Source organism: Rhinatrema bivittatum, chromosome 15, assembly GCF_901001135.1.
Source record: "Rhinatrema bivittatum chromosome 15, aRhiBiv1.1, whole genome shotgun sequence".
Lineage (NCBI taxonomy): Eukaryota > Metazoa > Chordata > Amphibia > Gymnophiona > Rhinatrematidae > Rhinatrema > Rhinatrema bivittatum.
The window spans coordinates 75,207,128-75,219,537 of NC_042629.1; the positions used below are offsets into that span (position 1 = coordinate 75,207,128).

The following is a 12,410-nucleotide window of genomic DNA, read 5'->3' on the forward strand; positions in this document are numbered from 1 at the left end:
CACTGGGTCTCCATTCAGAAGGAACTTGGGGAGCGTCAGTGGTGTTCTGTAAGAGCCCCAGAAACCTGCACATTTTACAAAGGCTGCCCCTTTAGTGAAAATTGATTTCCAGCCCTTCATGTGCATCGAGCTCCAGGGCCACAGGATGCTTCAGGCTGTGCTACTAAAAGGTTGCTTGGAAGCTGCAGGTTTATCCAGAGAGCCTGAGAATTCAGGTCCGGGGCAAGTTATTCATGAAAAAATAAAATAATAAGACTGAAAAGGGTGAGCTCAGGAGGTCACTTCCAGGCAGAATCCAGTGTCCCTAAAGCATCCTAGACAGATGAGTATCTAACATGCTGCTGAAGACCTCGCTTGCACAGGTAACTCCTTCCATTTCTCACCTTAATGTCTCTCCTTATCACTTGTCCTGTTAGTAAAGGGGGAGAACCGTTCCCTTTTTAATGGTCCTGTTAGCCGAAGACGGACGGATGGACAGCATTACTCTGTATGCAGCGTGTGTACAGGAAGGCGTCCACACACGCGCTGGTCTGAAGATGAAGCAGACCCCATAGTGTATCTCCCCGCCAACTCCAGGAGAGGAGGCCATTGTAGTGCCCAAGAGCACAGCTGTAGGAAGGGGCAGGCAATGAAGTGATATGTCTGATTATCTTGGTGACAGAAATAATGAGCAGCCCTCAACGTGAGGCTTACAGAACTGAAGACTGGAGCTCAGATCTGTCAGCCTTCGATAACCCTCTCATGCTAAGCTTGATAATGCTTTCTGTGCTAGGGATTCTTACTCTTTCCATGCTAGATTCATAGCCCTCCTGTTTTTTTTGGACAGATGTGGTCAGTGAAGAGAGCCGGCAGAGAGTGGTGCAAGAAGTAACTGAGCTGCTCGGAGACCAGGGACTGAATTGTCTCATTAACAATGCTGGGGAGAACATCCTGGCCTCTTTGGATGATGTCACGGCCGAAAACATGCTCCAGGTCTATGAAACCAACACCGTGGCTCAGCTCATGGTCACTAAGGTGAAGGGAATGCGCCAGGGGATAGGTTTCGTAGAACATGATCTCTGATCGATAGACTTTACTGGCACTGAACCCATACTGGTCTTCTTAGTTTTTGGGTACTTGCCAGGTTCTTATGGCCTGGATTGGCCTCTGTTGGAAACAGGATGCTGGGCTTGATGGACCCTTGGTCTGACCCAGGATGGCATTTTCTTATGTTCATATGTTCTTAGTTGTTTGGCGGGAGGTGTTTTTCGTCACTTTATTTTTAAATAAAGGGAGATGAACGTCCTGAACTGCTAGGCTTGTGAGCCCAGACATTCCCAGTGCTTAAAGTGTGATGAATATTCTGGCCTGTGACAGCCTCGAGTGGGGCGGCTCTATAACCAGGCAGGGTGAGGCGGCTGCTTCAGGCAGCAGATTTTGCAAGTGGCAAAAACTGGCCCCCTGCCGCCAAAACAACAAAGCACCCGCGGGCCTCCAGTGAATAGTCCTGGGGGAATCCTGAGCTACTGAGGAGCGTAGAATTTGCACCGAATTCCCCCTACCTGTGCAGCCGGGGTCTCCTCCATCTTTGTCATTTTCTGCACCACCCTCTATGGCCTGTGATGTCACTCTCCCCGCATTGCAGGGAGGAAGGGTGGGGCCGACTGGGCAGTGAGCGGCCGCCATGATGCTGGTGCTGATCGGCTTGAGGAAGGAGGTATCAGGGCAACTGCCATTTGTCCTTCTCAAACTGGGGCGGGATGGTGCCGGATGCGTCCCGTCAGTGACCTCTGCTTGTGGCGGGTGAGGCAGGAGAAGCTCTCGCTTTGCATCCCTCTGTCCGGCTGCAAGTGCCGGAGTTTATTAGCCGCGAGAGCTGTGCTCCCTTTGGCATTTGACTAAGTCCAGTGGACACCTACAGCTGTTGTCAGATAAGACCGAAAGGCGGGTGCCTGGCCAGTGCCCTGAGGTTCTGCGTCCATGACAAAGGAGCCACTTGTGGCCCTGGGGCTTCAGGCAGTTGCCCAATTGGCCTCTCTTCAGCCGGGCTCCATTGAAAGAAGAAGGGTCTTCCTCCCTCTGTGGGGGCCCATTGAGAGAAGAAGCGTCTTCCTCCCTCTGTGGGGGCTCCATTGAGAGAAGAAGCGTCTTCCTCCCTCTGTGGGGGCCCATTGAGAGAAGAAGCGTCTTCCTCCCTCTGTGGGGGCTCCATTGAGAGAAGAAGCGTCTTCCTCCCTCTGTGGGGGCCCATTGAGAGAAGAAGCGTCTTCCTCCCTCTGTGGGGGCCCATTGAGAGAAGAAGCATCTTCCTCCCTCTGTGGGGGCTCCATTGAGAGAAGAAGCATCTTCCTCCCTCTGTGGGGGCCCATTGAGAGAAGAAGCGTCTTCCTCCCTCTGTGGGGGCTCCATTGAGAGAAGAAGCATCTTCTTTCCTCTGTGCGAGCCCATTGAGAGAAGAAGCGTCTTCCTCCCTCTGTGGGGGCTCCATTGAGCGAAGAAGCGCCTTCCTCCCTCTGTGGGGGCCCATTGAGAGAAGAAGCGTCTTCCTCCCTCTGTGGGGGCTCCATTGAGAGAAGAAGCGTCTTCCTCCCTCTGTGGGGGCCCATTGAGAGAAGTGTCTTCCTCCCTCTGTGGGGGCTCCATTGAGAGAAGAAGCGTCTTCCTCCCTCTGTGGGGGCCCATTGAGAGAAGAAGCATCTTCCTCCCTCTGTGGGGCCCCGGCTCTGCTGGTCGGCACAGGACTTGTGAGTGGTAGTGCAAGGTGGCCTCGTGGAACCCATCTATGAGAAGAGCCAGACGCACCCGAGGGTGGGAAGAGAAAGAAGATGGTGGGGGGAGGATGGGTAAACACGAGGGAGGAAATGCAGAAAGCAAGAGAGTCAAAATAAACAGCAAAAGGCTTTGCCACAGTCTAGCGTTCACCTCAGTTGGAGGGGCGGTACCAGCCTGGAGGGAGCGTTATTCAGGTGCAGTCATGTCTGTGCAAGGGAACGTTGGGGGAAACATTCTGCCCCCATGCCATTCTCAGGACGAGTGCATTTCTGCTGCTGGTGAGGGTCTGCACAGCCTGGGAAAAGTAAAATGAATCCACAGGGCTGGGAGAAGAGAGGCCAATCGGGCAACTGCCTGAGGCCCCAGGGCCACAAGCGGCTCCTTTGTCATGGATGCAGAACCTCAGGGCACTGGCCAGGCCCTCGCCTTTCGGTCTTGTCTGACACCAGCTGTAGGTGTCCACTGGAATTAGTCAAATGCCAAAGGAATATTGACTGAAAAGGGTGGAGAAATACTGGAGCAGAACCTGGCAGTAAGGGAGCTCAGGAGAAATACTGGAGCAGAACCTGGCAGTAAGGGAGCTCAGGGGAAATACTGGAGCAGAACCTGGCAGTAAGGGAGCTCAGGAGAAATACTGGAGCAGAACCTGGCAGTAAGGGAGCTCAGGGGAAATACTGGAGCAGAACCTGGCAGTAAGGGAGCTCAGGAGAAATACTGGAGCAGAACCTGACAGTAAGGGAGCTCAGGAGAAATACTGGAGCAGAACCTGGCAGTAAGGGAGCTCAGGGGAAATACTGGAGCAGAACCTGGCAGTAAGGGAGCTCAGGAGAAATACTGGAGCAGAACCTGGCAGTAAGGGAGCTCAGGGGAAATACTGGAGCAGAACCTGGCAGTAAGGGAGCTCAGGAGAAATACTGGAGCAGAACCTGGCAGTAAGGGAGCTCAGGGGAAATACTGGAGCAGAACCTGGCAGTAAGGGAGCTCAGGGGAAATACTGGAGCAGAACCTGGCAGTAAGGGAGCTCAGGAGAAATACTGGAGCAGAACCTGGCAGTAAGGGAGCTCAGGAGAAATACTGGAGCAGAACCTGACAGTAAGGGAGCTCAGGGGAAATACTGGAGCAGAACCTGGCAGTAAGGGAGCTCAGGGGAAATACTGGAGCAGAACCTGGCAGTAAGGGAGCTCAGGGGAAATACTGGAGCAGAACCTGGCAGTAAGGGAGCTCAGGGGAAATACTGGAGCAGAACCTGACAGTAAGGGAGCTCAGGGGAAATACTGGAGCAGAACCTGGCAGTAAGGGAGCTCAGGAGAAATACTGGAGCAGAACCTGGCAGTAAGGGAGCTCAGGAGAAATACTGGAGCAGAACCTGGCAGTAAGGGAGCTCAGGAGAAATACTGGAGCAGAACCTGGCAGTAAGGGAGCTCAGGGGAAATACTGGAGCAGAACCTGACAGTAAGGGAGCTCAGGGGAAATACTGGAGCAGAACCTGGCAGTAAGGGAGCTCAGGAGAAATACTGGAGCAGAACCTGACAGTAAGGGAGCTCAGGAGAAATACTGGAGCAGAACCTGGCAGTAAGGGAGCTCAGGGGAAATACTGGAGCAGAACCTGGCAGTAAGGGAGCTCAGGAGAAATACTGGAGCAGAACCTGGCAGTAAGGGAGCTCAGGGGAAATACTGGAGCAGAACCTGGCAGTAAGGGAGCTCAGGAGAAATACTGGAGCAGAACCTGGCAGTAAGGGAGCTCAGGAGAAATACTGGAGCAGAACCTGGCAGTAAGGGAGCTCAGGGGAAATACTGGAGCAGAACCTGGCAGTAAGGGAGCTCAGGGGAAATACTGGAGCAGAACCTGGCAGTAAGGGAGCTCAGGAGAAATACTGGAGCAGAACCTGGCAGTAAGGGAGCTCAGGAGAAATACTGGAGCAGAACCTGACAGTAAGGGAGCTCAGGGGAAATACTGGAGCAGAACCTGGCAGTAAGGGAGCTCAGGGGAAATACTGGAGCAGAACCTGGCAGTAAGGGAGCTCAGGGGAAATACTGGAGCAGAACCTGGCAGTAAGGGAGCTCAGGGGAAATACTGGAGCAGAACCTGACAGTAAGGGAGCTCAGGGGAAATACTGGAGCAGAACCTGGCAGTAAGGGAGCTCAGGAGAAATACTGGAGCAGAACCTGGCAGTAAGGGAGCTCAGGAGAAATACTGGAGCAGAACCTGGCAGTAAGGGAGCTCAGGAGAAATACTGGAGCAGAACCTGGCAGTAAGGGAGCTCAGGGGAAATACTGGAGCAGAACCTGACAGTAAGGGAGCTCAGGGGAAATACTGGAGCAGAACCTGGCAGTAAGGGAGCTCAGGAGAAATACTGGAGCAGAACCTGACAGTAAGGGAGCTCAGGGGAAATACTGGAGCAGAACCTGGCAGTAAGGGAGCTCAGGAGAAATACTGGAGCAGAACCTGGCAGTAAGGGAGCTCAGGGGAAATACTGGAGCAGAACCTGGCAGTAAGGGAGCTCAGGGGAAATACTGGAGCAGAACCTGGCAGTAAGGGAGCTCAGGGGAAATACTGGAGCAGAACCTGGCAGTAAGGGAGCTCAGGGGAAATACTGGAGCAGAACCTGGCAGTAAGGGAGGTCAGGGGAAATACTGGAGCAGAACCTGGCAGTAAGGGAGCTCAGGGGAAATACTGGAGCAGAACCTGGCAGTAAGGGAGCTCAGGAGAAATACTGGAGCAGAACCTGGCAGTAAGGGAGCTCAGGAGAAATACTGGAGCAGAACCTGGCAGTAAGGGAGCTCAGGGGAAATACTGGAGCAGAACCTGGCAGTAAGGGAGCTCAGGAGAAATACTGGAGCAGAACCTGGCAGTAAGGGAGCTCAGGGGAAATACTGGAGCAGAACCTGGCAGTAAGGGAGCTCAGGGGAAATACTGGAGCAGAACTTTTATTATTTTTAATTGAGTCATTTGCCCTAGACCAGGGGCTCCCAAATTTCAGAGAATATGGAATCCTTTTCAGCTTCAAAAGGTTTGAAGGACCCCCACCCGCTTCTCCTTATATTTTGCATAGCAGAAGAAAAGAAATAATGCGCTGCACTCCAGAATCATCTATAAGGTGTAAAACTGACTGTGTAAGGAGGGCAATTTTCAAAGCTATTTAAAAATTGCCCTCATAACTGAAGGTTGCAGGCGCATAAGGTGACACCACTGCGGGCCCCACCCTGAAAAAAGTGCCGGGGCAGAAAATGGCGGAGACCCCGGCGTGCAGCGAGCGGAGTGCGTCCTGCTCGCGGCGAAGATAAAGGCCCCGGAGAGAGTGAGTGTGAGTAGAGTGGTGTGTGTGAGAGAGAGAGAGAGACTGCGAGTCTTGGAGGGGTGAGACAACATGTGTGAGGGTGCCTGAGTGTGGGGCCTATGAGAGAGGGGGCCTATGGGGGGGAGGCGGGAGCAGAGGAGGACAGGGGACGGCGCCACCTCATCCCTCGCCTCTGGCAGCAGATTGCCTTGAGCCGCCCCTGGGCTCAAGCTCCTGTTTCTATGGTCAGTGAGGAGCAGCATCCTCGCTGTCAGAGCTGCTGCCTCCTGAGGGCTCAGGAAGGTTTAAGACAGAAGTAACAAAGCTGAACCCACATCCTCTATTTCAGAATCACTGTGATTTATTTCCAGGCATTCCTACCGCTCCTCAAACAGGCAGCTCAGCTGAACCATGGGATGGGATGGCATCGAGCTGTCATCGTAAACATGTCTTCCATCTCGGCATCCATACATCTGGTGCAGGACAAGGACATATACCTTCAGATCTACCCCTATAGGATATCTAAGGTGAGTCTCTCCAGCCAGCTGCGCACACCCTTCCCTGGTAGAGAGAACGCGAGACAGATCCCTGTCACCAGCCACCAGGGGTTACTGTAACCCCGCTGTGAGTAGTTGGGATCACTGGGCTGAGAATGGGACCTAAACGAAATTTTCTATGCACACAGTGTTTCTCTTAGCATAAATAGATCTTTGCTGACAGCATTCAAATACCTGAAATAGTGCTGGAGAGAAGGTTGCATTAGAAGCCACCTCCTGGCTTGCTGCAAAGCTCACAGACTTTCTCATTCTTCCTTTAGGCAGCACTGAATATGTTGACGAAATGTCTGGCCGCAGACCTGAAGGTGGACGGGATCCTGTGCATCGCCCTGCACCCTGGCTGGCTGAAGACCGATATGGGGGGGGATCAGGTGAGTGGCCTGTCCTGGTTCCCCTGCCTGCCCACCTCTGCTGGTTATTTCAGCATTCCGTGTTTTGTATAAATGGAGTGTATCCCTTTAAGAGGGCTCCTAGGGTCAGGAAACTTTATACTGTTGATATGCAGTGGGTAACTTACTAGAAACACTTGTTTAAGCTGAAGGCTCAGAGATAGAAGGAAAACCCATTTTTCTCCTGCTCACTAAAATTCCTCCAGTTAGTGAAATCTCTATACACTAAAGTTTTGTATGTTTCTTGTGCTAGAGAATTTATAGATTTTTTATTTTGTAACTATTTAGATAAAATTGCAAGTGTTTAAGTTATTCAAGAGCCAGTTCTTTTTACTGCAAGATCAGATAAGGGAGGCGAGCAAACAATCTAGCTGGACACTTTCTGGTCTTCGGGATCCAGGATATCATATTTGCTTCCTTTTCGTCCTGCCAGACCAATCTAGATGCAAGGGTTTATGCTATCCTACCAGCAGATGGAGACAAAGAGCAACAGGTTTGCTGACATCACCCTCCATAGGGTCTTGTCCTGACATCAGCTGTCCTCAGCAGATAGTGAGATCGCATACCTGTGCTTGTGTCTGGTTTGGCTGGATGAAGTGGCTTAGGAAGAGGACTGACTGGTTATTGAGTCTGATTCTCCCTGGTTGAGCAAAGTAAGATTTAGGATGCCAGGAGGCCACTGAAGCATGCCCTGGAAGTGACTGCAGGGCTCTGGGCCATCCTCTGAGCCCCTTTCCCTGTCCTTATTTTCTGCAGCTTCTTTGGCTTCTTGCTTTCCTTCTCTCCTCTGAGCTTAATGCGTTCTGGGGGCTACAATAAACTTTAATAAAAAGGGAGTGAAAAAGGAAAGACTCTAGGTAGAGTGTAAGGCTGGTCCGGGCCTCTTCGTGGGGGGAGCTGCATCTAGTTTCTCCTTTGGAGGTTTGCTACTTGGGTGTCCTTACATTCATTCACAAAGCAGTATCATCTGGATGTTCGAGCCAGAGAAGACACTGCCTTTGGCGCAGGTGTTTTGAGAGCAGATCTAGGTAGCAGTATCCCACCCAGTCTGAGGGATGGGCTTGGTACATCGCACTTGTCTGGACTGGTCTAGAAGGATGATAAGGAAGGTAAAATTTAGTCTTACCTGCTAATTTCCTTTCCTTGAGACTTACCAGGCCCCTCCCAGACTGCTGCTTGGTTGAGTTTCATTCTTTGGTTGGTGGAATCTCGATTCTAGATATCAGTGAATATAATATTATAACTTAAATCAGTCTCTCACAGTTGGGTGGATCGCTGCTGTTTCTCTCTTTGAATGGGGGTGAGGGAAGGATATGTCTTACGAGCTTGTTACAGTAGATACTGGCAGGTTCAGATAAGCAGGGGACCTGCAAACCTGTTGCTCTCTGTCTCCACCTGCTTGTATAACCAGCCTAAGCCTTTGCATCAGTGCTGTGAGCTCAAGATACAATCCCTTTTGGCACACCAGGAGAGGAACCTATGTTCTGCTCTGTCTAGGCATAGATTCATCCAGAGTTAAAACCTGCTCCTTTTGCCCTTGTTTAATGGAAAATAGTTTCTGATGAATTTTGCGCTCATGAAAAGTGCTGGTCTGATAGCTCCAGAAACCAAGATCCTCTGTTTCTCCGCAGGCCAGGCAATGGCGGTGCAAGCTTACCTCATACACGGGCCGATGCAGTAAAGTGTGCTCAGGCTGAGCGCACTGTTAGCCCCTGTGGGGGTAATAGCGCGTCAAAAACACGCGGCCAACCCCCCCGAAACTAATAGCACCCGCAACATGCAAATGCACCTTGATGGGCCTATTAGTTAGTCCTGCGCGATACAGAAAGTAAAATGTGCAGCCAAGCCGCACATTTAACTTTCAGAAATTAGCGCCTTCCCAAAGGCAGGATTTAATTTCGGCCAGCACCGGGAAAGTGTACAGAAAAGCAGAAAAAAACTGCTTTTCTGTACATCCTCCGACTTAATATCATGGCGATATTAAGTTGGAGGTCCCAAAAGTAAAAAAAAATTAAAAATCTGTCTGCGGCCCGGAAGATGGACGCTCAATTTTGCTGGCGTCCGTTTTCGGAACCCCTGGCTGTCAGCGGATTCGAGAACTGACGCTGGTAAAATTGAGTGTTGGCTGTCAAACCCGCTGACAGCTGCCACTTCTGTCAAAAAGGAGGCGCTAGGGACGCACTAGTGTCTCTAGCGCCTCCTTTTACCGAGGGGCCCTCATTAGCATATTTTTTTTACTGAATCGGGCGCCCAGGAGAGTGGCCTGGGCGTGCATCAGGAGAGCTGGCGCTCGCCGGCTCTCCCGTGGGTTTTTCTGTATCGGCCCGACAGCTTGCTCTGGGAGTGCCTGTGCAATCTTTGGCCTTTCTGCTAAGACTGCCCATGATGTGCCAGTTAGTGCCAGATTCCAAGGGGCGATCACCTGCCCGTCACCGAGAATTGGACTGAGGCCACCATGTCCATCTAGGTTTGCAGATGGTATTGACTTTTGAGTCTGTCACATAGAAGTAACTCTGAGCCCTCCGTTCATCAGTTTAGCTAATTAGTCAAAGGATGTTGCAAATAATGACCTTGCATTTCTTTCCCGCCCCCCAGGCCCCCATGCAGATAGAAGAGAGCGTCCCCAGCATTCTCTCAGTGCTGGCTCACCTTCGGGAAGAGGACAGTGGTTGCTTTCTGGACTGGAAGGGGGAGATTGTGCCTTGGTAGCTTTCAGCAGTATCTGCTGCCCGTCGTTTCTAACCATTCGACCTGACCCCTGTGAGATGAAGCAGGCACTGGGTACAGCTGTCTTATCAGTTCTTCCTGCTGCCTGGTGACCTCCCACCTTTCATCACAGGTTGTTATCAAGCTGAACATTCAGTTTTATTAAACATATACACATAATCATGTTGAAATATGTTCCTAAATATTTTTATACAATCTTCCCATTATTTCTGTGTTAACTGCGCATTATCATCATGAACATTTTGATAGTCTCCCCTCCTAGCAGTAAACATTTACTCTTACTCTGCTGTTCCTCTGCAATGCACTGAGACACTCGTCACACAGTCCTGCTCTCCCACACTCACCCCCATGGAAACTTGGAGATTTCTGAGTGACAGGGGGGGGGGGTCCTAAAATAAAAGGGGTTCACATATTTTTATTCCAGATAAATGCAATATACGGAATGTCAGATCAACGAACCTCAAGGTTTATTAAAGTGCATTTCTTGGGCAGTTGACAGTCTACTGTGATCTTTGCAATTGCTAATCACCTGCCCTCTGGGAAGAGGCAGACAGGGGACCAGATCTCCACTTTAAAATGAATGGCACTTTTCACTTGTTTCTAAAGAGCTAAAGAAAAAAGCAAAGAGGCCTAGGAATAAAACTGAAAGGTAATAGGAGCAGGTAAGTTGATGTTTTGAGCGATTGCCTCAAAAATAGCACCAAAGTACTGGGACCAGATGAGTTCAGGGGAGTGAGAAATTTCTCTTCCCTCCCATCTCAGGGCCATGCCCCATGGGCCATACTGCAGGGCAGCTGATGAGGTTGAGCCTGCAGGGCTATCTCCTTCCCACTCCTTGATCCCAGGGCAGGTAAAGGCCCCTTGTGCTGCCCAGGTGTGCCAGCTGGGGTGGGAATGCGGGGAAACATATTCCCAATGCATTTTCAGATTTGTATCCTTAAGTAGGCCTGGACTGAAGGGGAAACTCTGCCTTGGAATGCGTCAGTGTCCTAGGAAGCCCAAGTAGCTCAGTCTTGCACAATCTCATTGGCTGACACGCCAGCACTGGTCCTTCCTCCCAAGCAGGGCTGTGAGGACACCCAGCAGGGCAGTGACGCTGTGGAGAGGCCCATCCCCATGGACCCTGACCTCATCTTTTGCAGGATTCCTTCCACATTCTGTAATAATGTTCGGTGCACTCGGCACCGCCCTGGAGGAGAAGACATTAAAGCTCTAGTCTCGCTACTAGAGGCAGAAACTTCCCAGCAGAAAGCAGAGCAGGGTGCCCTTTGGGGCTAGGGCACAGCACTTCACTCCTGCAGGATGTCATAAGCTGCCACTGTCCCGGGCATCCTGGGGTCACTGCTGGGAGGGGGACCCTGATGCTAACTGAATGGATGCAGCTGGTGCCACAAGAGCATCAAATTCCAACCACAAATCATCCAAGTCGATCTTTGAATGTACAGTACAGCTGTATCTGAAATATAACAAATGAGATGAGGCAGATATTAAGAGAGCAAGGCAGCAGTACTGGCTACTGCTTTGAAAGTACGGCTTCCAGTTTCTATAGTTTGCTTTCTACCTATTCGAGTCTTATGCTCAGTTATCATTTTGGGATTCTACGCTCGCCTTGTGAGTTCAGTTTCTACAACTGCTATATCTTGTTTTCTTCGCTCCCATGTTTACTACATCATGAAAGCTCCAGCAGGTGGCATTCAGAAGAGCCCCAGCAGTAAACGTGAGCGACTGCGAGGGTACCCAACCTGCCCTGGCTAAACCTGGCACACTGATTATCTATTTAGCGGATTTTGTTTTATATAAAGCTCCCCCAATTTTATAAAAAATCTCCAGATTGGTGTATGAAAGTTAATAAAAACAAAATTGGTGTGCACAAAGCAAAAAGACGATAGGAAGTGTCAGGCTGGGTCACAGCAAGGTCCATCGAGCCCAGCATCCTGTGTCTGATAGTACCGGTCCGGATCACAAGTGCCCATCAGATCCCCCACAGTTGTCTCTCACCCTGGGATATGCGCCGGCTTTCCCAGGTCTACCTGACTAATAACTGGTTATGGAGTTTTCCTTCAGGAACTTCTCCAATTCTCTTTTGACCTCGTCCTCTGACGGCAGATTCCATAGCTCGATTGTGCGCCGAGTTAAATAAAATATTTCCTATGATTTGCTTTAAATCTGCCACTTGCTCGTTTCATGGAGTGACCCCTAGTCCTAGTGTTGTCTGAAAGGGTAAATAACAGTTCCCTAGTTACCTGTTCCACCCCACTCATGGTTTTATAAATTTCAATCTTTTCCCCTCTCAGTCGTCTCTGTTCCGAGCTAAAGAGTCCTAATCTGTTTAGCCTTTCTCCTCAGGGAGCGTTTCCATCCCCTTTATAGTTTTTGTCACCTTTCTCTGTACCTTTTCCATGTCTACTGTGTGCCCTTTGAGATGGGGGTGAGCAGAACTGCAACGCAGTACTCAAGGTACGGTCACCCCATGGACATTATGATATTCTCCGTTTCCTCTCTTCCTTTCCAAATCATTCCTAACATTCTCTTTGCCTTTTTGACCTTTGCCACCACACACTGAGCTGAAGGTTTCAAGGAATTGTCCACAAGGATTCCAGGGTCTTTTCCTAATGCAGACCCCAGTATCGTGCACCTATAACTGGGATTATTTTTCCCTACATGCATCATTTTGCACGTGTCCACATTGAATTGCATCTGCCAGTTAG

At 50.5% G+C, this 12,410-nt stretch overlaps 1 protein-coding gene across 1 annotated transcript in view; it reads left to right on the forward strand.

Moving 5' to 3' along the window:
- The window catches only part of LOC115076690 (C-factor-like), an 18,440-nt gene extending 8,244 nt beyond the window's left edge, over positions 1–10,196 (forward strand). Inside the window, exons 3-6 of the mRNA XM_029578415.1 lie at positions 827–1,014; positions 6,401–6,556; positions 6,847–6,957; positions 9,571–10,196. Coding sequence (XP_029434275.1) covers positions 827–1,014; positions 6,401–6,556; positions 6,847–6,957; positions 9,571–9,684 — 569 coding nt within the window. The 3' untranslated portion in view covers positions 9,685–10,196. The remainder of the gene's footprint in view (positions 1–826; positions 1,015–6,400; positions 6,557–6,846; positions 6,958–9,570) is intronic.
- The last annotated feature ends 2,214 nt before the right edge of the window (positions 10,197–12,410 follow it).